The 13,042-nt window shown below is 43.1% G+C and overlaps 1 protein-coding gene across 1 annotated transcript in view; it reads left to right on the top strand.

The window, feature by feature from the left end:
* Window positions 1-13,042, top strand: part of LOC147678103 (uncharacterized) — an 84,352-nt gene that overhangs the window by 45,849 nt on the left and 25,461 nt on the right. The window contains exon 6 of the mRNA XM_086945962.1: window positions 8,504-8,563. Within this exon, the coding sequence (XP_086802088.1) occupies window positions 8,504-8,563 (60 nt within the window). The remainder of the gene's footprint in view (window positions 1-8,503; window positions 8,564-13,042) is intronic.

The raw sequence follows: 13,042 nt of genomic DNA, 5'->3' as shown, positions 1-13,042 counted from the left end.
CATATATAAGGTTATGACTTCTGTTCTTTCAATGTTACTATGCTATTTATTGATTACTATATTGTTTTTGTAACTATTAGTTGGTAACTCTATTTGGTTTATTTATTATGACATGAATTGTATATTTCCCTCTTCCCTTCCTTCCTTCCCTTCCTTCTTCCCTTAAATTTTTCGTTATCCTTTCATTGACGTTGGTTTTTAGGCGATGTGATGTATTTATGAATGCTTATTTATGACTATGCTTATTCGCTTTATGTAATATAATGAATTATATTATCAATTTTCTGTATGTATTCTGTGTTTTTCCTCTGTCAAAAATTCAATAAAATCATTTTGAACTGAAAAACAATTTTTGTATTATTTTATGTTGCAGCCTGTATTAATTGGCATTAATTTGCAGTACCAGAGGCCTGTTGGAGTTCCTGCTACTTGGTTATACTATAGAGCGGAATCTTTTATGTGTTCTCTGCTCCTGGTTTCTTATTTTCTTGTTTTCAGTTGGTGTTTATTATTCTTGCCAACTGAATTAGGATATAGTAGAGGTATATTTTCCAATAATCATTATGGTATCCTCTTGTTCTAAACTCTCCCACGTCCAAGTATTCTCTTCCTCAAGTTTCTACTTGGTTTTTGGAGCTTGAAATCTGAATAGAAAGGTCATTACCCCAATTTCATTACTTGAGGCTGTATTGGTAGGTGGATGTGGACCTTCTTTTTGGAATTTGTCTGTACCAGTAGCTTTCCTGATTTGTAAATATCCAGGCAGCTTTGTGGTATGCTTGGCTCTCTTCCACGACCTTCCTGTACTTAATATATTTAAAAAAAAGTGTCAAACTCTATATTTAGAAAGTGTCTGCTCATAATGAGTAAGTGCTTAAAAGCTGTTTCCATTGTTAAAGATAAGCTACATTCTTCATAGGACGGGCTTAGCAGAGATTAACATATTTATTTTTCATCTTCGCATGGGGAAAAATGCTTAGAGAAAAAAATCAAAGTGATTTTTTTTTCTCAAGTTATTTTAAGATCTAATTTCATTGTGAAATCTGATATTTGATCACCTTAGAGGAAAAGTAACTTTATAAAAATAAACTTTTTCATACCCTTGAGGTCCAGTGAGTTAGTAGATGTGACTGTGACGGTTGGACACTTTGTTTCTCCTTGCTTCAAAGCATTTCTTAATAAGCAAAAAGACATACATTGGTATTAAGGGGTTAATACCCTGATGCAAGAAAAGCCTCAGTGTTTGCTAAAAATATACTACTGATTTTATATAGTCCTATCTGGTTTACCAAATATTAACAGCACATTGCTTTTTATTTCTATGGTATATTAGTCCGTGTGAACTCACCTATTAATAGCCTGCAAATATTTGCAGTTTTAACCAAGAAAAAGTGAGAGAATTCGCTGTTAAATTGAAGCTAAATAGTCACTTCCAAAACGAATCTAGAATTTAGGATTTTTGCAATTAATCCCCAATACTTAAGTCCTGAAGTAGAGTGCAGGCCATCATAGGACGGACTGTGTTTGTATTTTGTATGTTGTAATAAGAAAGGTTGCCCTCTCTATGCTATTGTCCCTTTGGCATGCAGACCTGTCTTATTACGAGGAACTCCAACCATTTGTATCACTGTTGAACAGGGACCACGTGTTTTGCCTTACACTAGTGACCACCTTTAATAAAAAACCATCCCCTACCGCCGAATATGCCAAGTAATATCTTAATGGTGGAGAGAACCCCATGGGTGGGCGGGAATAGAAAAAACTTACAAGGGGATTGCATTGTGGTCACTTTTGAGAACACACAGGTGGTAGATCATATATGTAGAGGAACCTCTCGTTATCAAGCAAGCACTGTTACTGCTAGGCCTCTCTCTTATTTCTACCTACCTGGGAATCAAGTGGACAAAAGATGGAGTTGGTTAAGGGGCCCACACGAACAAAAAGCCAGACAGAGGTTTAACCCCCCCTGGGAGGCTCAACCTTATGGCTGGGATGAGGGTGGCGATGAGGAATGGAACTTGGTTAGGAGAAGAAGAGGTAGACCGCTTCAAGGAGGGTTCGCTGTAGGGCTCCAGAATAGTCACCCATATTATCACCATCAGACTGCAAATGGGTACGATAATCACTTTAACATTCCAACTGCCAACCGTTATGAATGTCTGCCAACCATGGACTGGGTTGATTGACAAATACAGGGCTCACCACTTAGACAGAGGCAAAATATCCCCCCTACCCCTTTGCAAAATGAAAATAGCATCTTGGCTATGCAGGTATTAAACACTGACCCAACTCTAACTTTTGAGAAGGGTGCCGAAGGTGGGGCCCCACTGTGTAAAAAAACGGATGAGGCACTGGGTAGGCGGGAGATAACTCTGGCAACATGGAACATTGCGGGTCTCAAGAACAAAGTGGATGATCCTATCTGGAGGGACTTCATAGGATCTATGGACATAATAGCTATGCAGGAGACCTGGGACACCCAAAACATACTGACAGTGGATGGTTTCACTACTTTCTCCTTATCAGCTGTTAGTTCAACACGGGGGAGGGAGGGCCAGAGGGGGCCTGGTTACTCTGATCTCTGCTAAAATCCCGGGTATATATACGGAAATAGTTGCTGATTGTCCTTATTGTCTTGCTGTTTTAATTACCCATAGGGGTCACCATAATGTCTTGGTTATACATTTTTATAATTCTTTTGATAGAGATAGTCCAGTTAGTAACTTGATGATGTTAAATTCTTTCCTGCTTGACTTCAAAGAGTCCGTAGAGTATGAATGTACCATCATATTAATGGGAGATTTTAATGTCCATGGTTGTCAGGATAAATGCCCCTCAAATGTGTTATTTGGTCCTCCGGATGATGAAAATATTCATTTTGAACACTCAGAACAGGGCATCTTTTTAGAATCATTGCTGGCCGAAAATGGGTTAATACTGCCAAATGGGTGTGATGAGGACATTCCCACATTTACAGGTCATGGCAGCGGCTCTGTGATTGATTATATCTTTCTTAGTAGTAGTTGTGGAGGCCAAATCAGTAGCTATTCAGTTGTGCGGTCCCATTTTAGTGACCACAATCCAGTTGTATTAAAAATTAGAAACATAATTGTTACCAAGGAAAGCAGCCCGAATCTGGTTGACAAATGTGACATGCGGCTGACTGCCCAAGCACGCAGAATCAAATGGTGTAAGCTAATTCCAGAGGAGTTTTTCGGTAATCTCTGCCACAGCAGCAGGGAGGATTTAAAACTCTGTATGGATGACCAGGCTGGGGATAGTGAAGTAGTAGAGGCGTATAAAAAGGTTTGCCTCGACATTCTCTCCAACCTGACACGTCAGGGTAAAGGTAAAACACAAGGGAAGGAAGGCTGGTTTGATAAGAAATGCTCAGTAGCTAACCATAAACTTAAGGTAGCACTCAAGTCCAAACCAGTAGATAGACCGCTCGTGGCTTCTCTCAGGAAAGAATACAAGACTGCCATCGAAAGAAGGCGGCGTGAGATTAGAGAGGATGCCTGGGCCGACCTGACCTCAACTGACGTATTGAAAAGTAGCGCCAAGTTCTGGGCTGTGGTTAATCAACCCTATTTTTCTGACCCTAGTAACAACGAATTGGACTGTGGAATCCAAGAAGACAAATGGCACTCGCACTTTAGGTCCGTTTATGAACAAGAGACCTTGGGGGCAGCTGGCATGACTGCCTTCTCCCAATCGCCTTATACTTTGACTGTCAATGAGGAAGAGGTGGCCATGGCCATCGGCATGATGACTAGTAATAAAGCTCCAGGACCAGATGGCGTTCCCTCTTATCTCTTTAAAGTTGATATTTTATTTTGGTCCAAAGTTTTAGCTAATGTTTTTAACAGAGTCTCTAAAACGGGAATTCCAGAGTCATGGACCCAGTCGGTAATTGTCCCTATCTATAAAAAAGGGGATAGGGGTGACCCTGGCAACTACCGACCCATATCCCTCATTGATTCTGCAGTCAAGGTTTTAGGGAGAGTGGTCCTATGTAAACTGACTGAATGGCTAGAGGAGACTAATACCCTTTCTCCTCTACAGTACGGTTTCAGAAAGGGGCGCAGTACCATCGACCAAAGCCTAAATCTACAACTTCTCATTGGGAAGTACACATTAGCAAAGCGAGGATCTTTGTACATTGCCTTTATGGATCTGTCCTCGGCATTTGACCGAGTAAACAGATCCAAGCTGTGTGGTCAGCTCCTTAGCATTGAAATAGATCCAAATATTGTGCACTTTCTAGCAGACCTTCATAGGGACCTTACAGCAACGGTTCGTTATGACAGAAAGGGGAACTGCACGGGAAAAATTAGCATCACTAATGGTGTAAGGCAGGGATGCATTCTTGCTCCCCTGCTCTTTACACTATATATAAATGATTTGGGTGGAGTCTTGGGCGCAGCGTGTAAAGACATCCCGAGGGCTGGGAAACATCTATTGCCCGCCTTACTTTATGCGGATGACGCCGCTCTCCTAGCTAGAACTGCAGTGGGTCTTCAATGCCTGTTGAACTCTTTTTATGTTTTTATGAAAAATCTTGATTTAAGCATTAACTTTGGTAAATCCCACGTTATGGTGGTGGGCCATAAAGCGAAGGCCCAAAAAAATGTGATGACATTGTACTGTAATGGACATAAGTTGTCAAGAGTCCCCAGATTTCCCTACTTGGGGGTTGTTTTTGATGAATATTCTACGTGGCACCCTCAAATGCTGGAGAAAAAAAAAGCCCTGGCACGCTCTATTTCTGCGGTGCTGGGCTTTTCACGTAAATTAGGGGTGAAGCCCATTGAGGCAGTTCTAAAAGTATATGCTGCTAAATGTATTGCCATCGCTATGTATGGCGCAGACCTGTGGGACTTCAGGCCAGACACATCACTCCAGGTTACGGAAGATAATTTTTTAAAAACGCTTCTTTCCCTCCCAAGATCCACGGCAAGCTTCATAGTTCATCAGGAATGCGGCGTGGACTATTTGGAGGATCGAATCGCTATGGCCCCCCTTTTAAAATGGATATCAGTCTGGCTTAATCTGGAGCTTGAAGTGAACCACGAAATCCTAAAGGACTGCCTAATGCTAGATCACTGGGAAAAGATCCCTTGGTTGAAATATGTACAACAAATGTGTGAAAAGTTGGGTCGGTCTGAATTGTTCAACAAACCTTCCAGCCTGGTGAAAGGCGATTTGAAATGGGTTAAAAACACTTTTTTGTTGAACAGAGGAATGGACAGAGAAGGTAGGGAGCTGTTAAAGCCCTCTGTCAGGACCCATCAACTGATTGTTTCCTCTGGCCATGATCCGGAACTTTACCTCAAGGTCGTCAACAATTCCAACCATAGGTTTCTTTTAACCAAGTTCCGATTGAACAAAATCCATTTATTAATTTCTGGCCGCCCTGGCTGGACCAGGGGCACGGATCTAGATCTGTGCAAATGTGACGGTTGTTCAATCATGGATACTGCCCATTTTTTGTTTTTCTGTGATCACTTTAAGGGCATTGGGAAAAGGTTCATTATACCCCTGTTAAAAGGGAAAGGATTCAGGCAAGTGAAGCCAGCTTTGCTGTACCTTCAACTTTTAGCGGAAATTTGGGAAATCTATAATGTGGCAAAATTTTTAACCATAGCGGTGAGACTCAGCAAAAAGATCACTTGGTCCTAGACGACTCTTCACAAATGTCGACCATTGTAACTTGAATCAAGTTTTTTAAATTCATAATCTTTCATAATGATTTTTAATTATTGATTGTTGTTTATGCTGTTGTTTTTAAATTTTTGCCACCATGTGCTGCATATCTTAATGGGTACTCCCTTCCTTTTTTATGCTGTATTTCATCATTGTTATGCTGCTCCGTGACTTGTGGACCTTTTTTTAAATGTCTGTGTACTTTTATGGTTTTTGTAAAATGAACCGAATAAAGTATTTCTTGACTTGACTTGAATAAAGTAATCAAGAGTGACCACCCAAACATTTCAGGCAGCAGAAGTGCCAAAATAAGTGTATCAATATGAAATACCTCCTAATACTGCTAGAATACCAGCCAGAGCAGCTTGCGCCCTCTGGCTTTAGGAATATTACCCCAGATATATGTTACCCCCAATTCAGCCCCAATTATGACATTGCTATTGTGGGTTTTGTAAATACAACATTTTGCCTTTATCACCACATTGGTTCCCAAAATCGAACATTTACCTATCGAACATTTACCTATCACATACCACTTTCCAGGTTGTGCAAATACGCCCGATTTCCAGAATTATTATTATTATTATTATTTTTTTATAAACTTATTTGCTCACAAATTGAGTGCTCTTTTTTTAGGAACTATACAGCTTTCAAACACCACTTTGTCCTTTTCATCGAGTACTAATGCGTAATCAATGGGGCACATGGACATTTTATGCTTCAAATGTCCATTTTAGTGCAATTATAGATCATATGTTTTCAACATATTACCAAGGATGACACAAATATGCCAGTAAAGCTCACCATTATACCAGAGTCACCATTGTAACAAGGCTGGACCCATAACATGCAGAATGCCCACACTATATCAGTAATGGCAGTCATTAAGCAAGCGGCGGACACCAGTATGAGAAGGATGGATAAAATTAGGCCCTTCATGCTCTTAGTATGTCACTGATGGCTGCAATATACCACAACTAGACCATAAATGCCCACAATGTGTCAGGGGGGACAGTATGCCATGATCTGCCACAATTGTGCTAGAGGTGAACCCCTTATAATGGAGGGCATCATATACTTTTGGATATCTTTCACACCATTCTTCGACCCATCGCAACCATCTCTGTTCCATTCCTTTCTTCAGTAGGTCAGCATTGGTTACTGCTGGCACTCCTTTTTCCTGGCCCATTGTTTACACGCATAGGGTGACAACTGGATCAAGCCTACTACATGTCCAATCTCCTTATGACTTTACTAGATGAAATAGCAGGCAGATGGTCATGTGGCAGACGCTGTATGTCTGCGCAATATTTGCCTGAATCATAAGACCCTCCAATTGGTATGAGTGGCTGTCAATCTAGTGGTCTTGGGTTGAGCTGTGTTACCTTCTTTAATAAGCACAGACTACTTGAATGTGGGGATTGGTCTGGATTCACCTCTGAGAGCTATTTCTTGGCAGCTGGTGAGGTACCAGTATCTCCAAGCTACTAGCTGGCTTAGAGACAAATGATAATGGGTTTACTTTGTTCATAGTATCATGAATACAATAAACAGACTAATGTTTGCTACAACATCAGCACAGCACCAGACTATAGTTTGTTCATTATGTTGAAAGTAAGCAGACTGTTGGAAGAACAGAGGAACACAAGCACAGGGAGTACAGGCTTTCTTTAAAATTCTATAACCTCAAATTTCTTAAGAATATGTAATCATATTCCGAAGAGCTTGCCTTCAGTTTCGACAGTATGGTACTCTAGGTCTATGAACATAATCGCTTTTTGTAAATATTTTCAGATATGGAGTAACAGCATTGTGTCCCGAGAGCATTTTGATATATTGTATCAGGATTAGCAGGAGGCTGTGGCATAATACGTCAATTTCATTTAAGAATAATGATATGCTGTTATTTTCACAAATCATGGGATACTAATGACCACAATTTTTTTTTACTCCTGCAAATTTGTTATATACACTCATTAAAATTGAACTTGGCAATTTATATTATGAAATGTTAGTGTGTGTAAGATGATTTTTAAAAATCTCCCGATTCTTCATGCAAGGCCGCTAAAGTAAAGACAGACATTTCAGATGTTATCAATGCATTATATTTAAAATTTGAAATGAACCAATATTTTTGCATAGTACGTTTTGTGAGGACCTTCCTATCGACACAAACCCACTTTTCAAAGCACTCCTCCTGCATCATAGCAAAAAATAAATCCATAACATACCTCGTACATTCCTTTAGTTAAAAAAATATGAAATGAAGATCCTTTTGGAGAAAATGGACTTTGCTCCCTACCAATCACTGGAATCCAATATAAAGAGCTTCCGAATGATTAGAACATCTCGTATTCCAAAATCCCATAAAATGCAAATTAAAGTTAAAAATTGTTTTTTGAATGTAAAACAAACCAAGGCGTCGCTGAATACATTCGAGTATCTAGAACGTAACTTGAGTTTAACAATTCATCTCGATGTTCAGTGAAGTGCGATCAAATAACTTAAAACTGCAACCAATGAAAAGGAAGTAAAAAAACATTAACATTACCGTAACATCATCCATTTGAGACTGACATCAAAAATCTTAGAACTACAGTGTTCCATCCCATGGAGACCGCAAAGAACGACTAATAAATCAATGTACAGACGAGAACATTGTGTCTAATTTACAGACCTTCACAAAATGTTACATTTTACAAATATTTTTAGGTTATTTAAATATTCTGTATGTTTTGTACATTTAAAACAAATGTTTTTTTAATTGTTCTTATTGTAATTTTGCTCTTTTGCTTAGCAATCTTCTGGCTCTTACGTCGAGGACCGAAAAAAAAAAACGGGAAAAGTGTCAAAACTGGTAACCTATTTTACTTTATATGAATTGAAATTGCTGCATTCCATTTATAATTATACTGTAATGCTTATATACATTGTTAAAGGAAGAAATAAATAGCATTGTTTATAGCAGTTTGAAACAAAATGGTATATAAACACTATGGGCCTGATTCCGATGAGGCTCGAAAGCCTTTGCCCGCAGGTCATAGGCTTTAAGAGCCTCATCATGGTATTACAATGCAGGCAGTCGAAACTGAAATCTGAACGCTCAGTCATTCTGGCTAGATTCCAATAGGCTCAAGGAGCACATCGGCCAGTCAGAGACCGGCATGTAATCCCAATGGACGGCGTTTCCGCTGTTGGGATTATGAAGCTCGGTTTCCGACAGGCTTTCCATGCCAGGCTTTCAGACATGGAAAGCTTGTCGGAAAGTGAGTTTGGGGGCCCCTAGCAGGGCACCCTTCTCCCTGCGGCCTCTGGTTGGGGGCTGAGGGGACACCTATGTTGACCCCTGTTAATCCCTGCGGCATGTGGCAGGCACCTTGAGGGATTAACAGAATCTCCCATACAGAAATGGGAGTGTACAACCACACCATGTGCCGTCACATTGGAAATGCGGGATCGGCACCACCGATCGGAGGTTGGTTGGTCCGGAGACCACGACGGCCCCCGACCGACATCGTAATCAGGCCGTTTGTGTCAGAAAACTTTATTTTAGCATGTTATTTTGGGTGAGGTTTTAACCAGAAATGGCCAAAAAAGTAATACCTAGCTCTTTTGAGTACATTAGTTGCTACCATGCATAGCAAGGATTAGAATTTGCCAGTAAGGAAAATGTCAGCACAAATGGCTGCCTCTTGGGTTGTAAGGTTTTTGAACTTGGCTCCACTATATTGGGTAAATGCCATCACTGAATGAATAACAGAAGCCAAAAGAGTGGCTCAAGAGTTCAATGATTAAACATTAACCATGGATGAGGGTTTTTTGTGGACATCAACACTGGCATAAAGCTTTCAAATTGAGAAAATGAGTTTAAGAATGAACAATCAAGCAATCCCCTCCCCACCACACACCCCCATTGCATGAGGTCTTGTCTCATTGAAAGGGGCGACTTAATCCTCTTGTCTTAAGGAAACAATTGTCAGATAAATGTACTTCCGGGCAGCTCTAACTCATTGGTTCTTAATAAACTGACTAACACATAATGTAGATCAGTTGGTACTGATCTGTTTCTAAAACAGTGGAAAAAGGAGAAACATAGATCAGCTTATCTGACCAGTCAGGAAGAAAAGCATGCCTAAGTAACTCTTCTACAGATGAAAGCTGAGTTTTCTGCCATTGAGAGCTGCTCCATATGTTGGTAGTTTGTGAGAGAGAGTACATCCCTTCTTCTAAGACTACTAAAATCTCCTTGCCTGTCAGAAGTAAGTAAAATACTTTTGAAAAATTATGTTGAGTTCCTGGTAATGTTCACCTTTGAAGGACTCAAACCTACTCTGTAATGACTGTTGCCACCCAGGCAGAGAGTTTGTCTGGAGAGGAGTTAAACCTTGTGAGAAGGGGACCAAATAGGTTGAGCAGGTTGTCCTACAAATGTAAAGTCTTATTTTCCATTAACTTTGAAAGATTTTGGTCAGTGTTCTTGGATCCCAATAGACTCTGAGATAGAACACTAAAAGTTTCACTAAAAGACTTACATTTAGAACAACAGAATGGAAAGGGGCGACCACTCGGTCCCCCCGAACGTATGGTTGGGTGCCCCGATCCTCCCGGGAAACCATTTGGGGCGGGAGGCGTGTCTCGGCTGGTATGCCCGAAGCGGCGTAGCCGGGGCGCGCCTTTTTCCCGCCCAAGAGGGGTTGTCCTAGACACCTACACCGATGGCCACGCCCAGTAGGCGTACCTGGGGTGGGTACACGCCCTCCCCAAGAAGAATAAAGAGAGCGGGAATCCGAAGAAGCGTCCTCTTGTTCCTGTGCTTGGAAAGCTGCACCCACTCGTTGCTCGTGAGCCCTCGACGGAACAAGGAGCCATTTTTGAGAACTTGTAATTCTTGTGTTTCTCTTTCAGTGACTTTACAGAGAAGAGTCCCGGACCGTCTTGATCGACCCGGAGTGGATAATCGAAACCATGTCTGGCAAGAAGGCAGGAAAGGGTTCCGAGACAGACCAGGTGCTTCGCATGTTGGTGAACAGAATGACGAGAATTGAACGAAGCATTGGTCAAGTCCCAGCGCTTGGTCGGGATATGGCGGGCATTAAGAAGCAACTGGCCGCAATGAACAAGCCTGGTAACCTGAAGAAGGTAATAGGCCCGGCATTGCCGGGAGTCGTCCCCGAGGGTAGAGGGAAACGGGTCAAGAGGAGGGCGGCGGCAGGGGAGGTTCCGGTCCCTGAGGTGCCCCCGGTCAGTCCTGCCATACCAGCTGATGCCCCAGTACCAACCCCAGACGCGGGTCAACCGATTCCGGTTGTAATTACGCCCGCTAACGATGAGGATATGCCTCCTGAATTGGCCACCCAGTTGGCCGCATGGCTCAATAAGAAGGCAGGAGGTGCTACGGCGCCAGGAGACACGGCCGAAGAGGCCAAACTACTAATCCAGCACTTGCGGCAGTAGCGAGATGCCGCGAAGGCGAATCTCCCTCTTGTCTCCCCACAGGCGACACCTGAACGACCAGCAGCTGGTCTCGAGAACACGGCGGGAACAACGACCGCACCAGGTAAGCTCGCCTTGCCAGTGGCAGGGAAGGGCTCATTGCCCTCAAGGCGGGAGAGGGTGGTTCAACATATCCCGTTGGCCACAAAAGAATTGATCTGGGCAGACAAGTATGTCAATATGTTTTCATTGTTAACCGACCATCGCGAGATGGAATATGCTAAGACACAGAAAGATTTGTGGCACCCGAGTGTATGGCGCGCCAAGATGGCGGAGTTCAGGGTTGAGGAGACGATCACGAATTGGGCTAAGGCCTTTGCAATGTTTACTGCGATTATTGGTGAACGTAAGCCCGAGGTATTGCCCGAACTGTCTTGTTATCAGGCACGTATAATGGATTTTTATGAAACGTATGAGGGGGGTGAATGGAAAGGTTACGACATGAAGTTCCGTAAAGCAAAAGAGTATGATTCCTCTCTGACATGGGTTTGCCTCGACTCAATTTCTTGGCATAAACAGCTCCTGCCTGGGGCGGCAAGAACTTCCTCGCCAGGCGGGAATGGGTCGGGGGTTTCCCGCCAGAAGCCCGCGGTGCCCTTTCGAGCAGGCACCGGTGACGATCACCAGCCGAAAACCGGCGGGAATGGTGGAAAGCGGGGGGTCTGTTGGGGCTTCAATAGAGGCAATTGTAACAGACCGCAAGGTACATGTAGGTTCAAGCACGTGTGTGCGGGTTGTGGGAATTCCTCTCACATGGAGAGTTCATGCAGATCCAAAAATAGCGGGTCGGGAGGTAAAGGAGGGTCCAAGCAGGACTGAGGTGGATTGTTGGGTACAATTGCCTACTCCCGTTGATATCATGGCTATGACTCCTTGGTTGAACAAATACCCTGATTATGTCTCCGCTGGGGTGTTGAGGAAGGGATTCTTATATGGCTTCCACATCCCGGCGGGGGATTTTCGTGGGGACCCCTTTTGCAAAAACCAGCTTTCAGCACAGCATAATCCAGGTGTGGTCGAAAGAAAAATCGCTAAAGAGGTGAGCCTAGGCCGAGTGGCTGGGCCTTTTCGGCTCCCGCCAGTGGCGAATTTCATCTGTTCCCCGTTAGGGGTGGTCCCCAAGAAGGACCCGGGGGAGTTTAGGCTGACCCATAACCTGTCTGCTCCAAGGGGTTTCTCAGTAAATGATGCTATTGACCCAGAGGTCTGTTCAGTGCGGTACGCATCGCTCGATGATGCCGTCACCATGTTAAATCGCCTGGGCCCCGGGGCGCTGATGGCGAAATCGGATATCGAATCAGCGTTCCGGTTGCTCCCGGTACACCCACAGGATCAGCGTCTGCTAGGTTTTGCGTTCCAAGGACGCTATTACATGGATAAATGCATGCCGATGGGTTGCACCATTTCTTGTGCCTATTTCGAAAAATTCAGCTGTTTTTTAGAGTGGGCATTCACCGAGGCCATGGGGCATAGGCATGTTATGCATTACCTAGATGACTTTCTGTTCTTGGGAGCAGCCGGCGACACGAAATGTGCGCAGGCGCTACAGGTTTTTTGCATCCTCATGAGGGAGTTTGGAGTGCCATTGGCACCAGGTAAGACGGTTGGACCATCTACTTCACTTGAGTTTCTGGGAATTGAGCTCGATTCTGTGGAGGGATGTTTCCGTTTGCCAGTGGGAAAGGTATCTAAATTTAGGGCTTCCCTGGAACTTTGCCTTGGTAAGGCGAAAGTGACCCTGCACCAGTTACAGCAAGCAGTGGGTCAGCTTAACTTTGCCTTGAGAGTGATACCAATGGCCCGCCCCTTTTCACGCTCTATTGCACAAGCTATGGTTGGTCTC

This window comes from Lissotriton vulgaris, chromosome 12 (genome assembly GCF_964263255.1).
Source record: "Lissotriton vulgaris chromosome 12, aLisVul1.2, whole genome shotgun sequence".
Taxonomy (NCBI): Eukaryota; Metazoa; Chordata; class Amphibia; order Caudata; family Salamandridae; genus Lissotriton; species Lissotriton vulgaris.
Note: the sequence above shows the minus strand (reverse complement) of the source record. Positions and strands in the feature narration are given on the sequence as shown.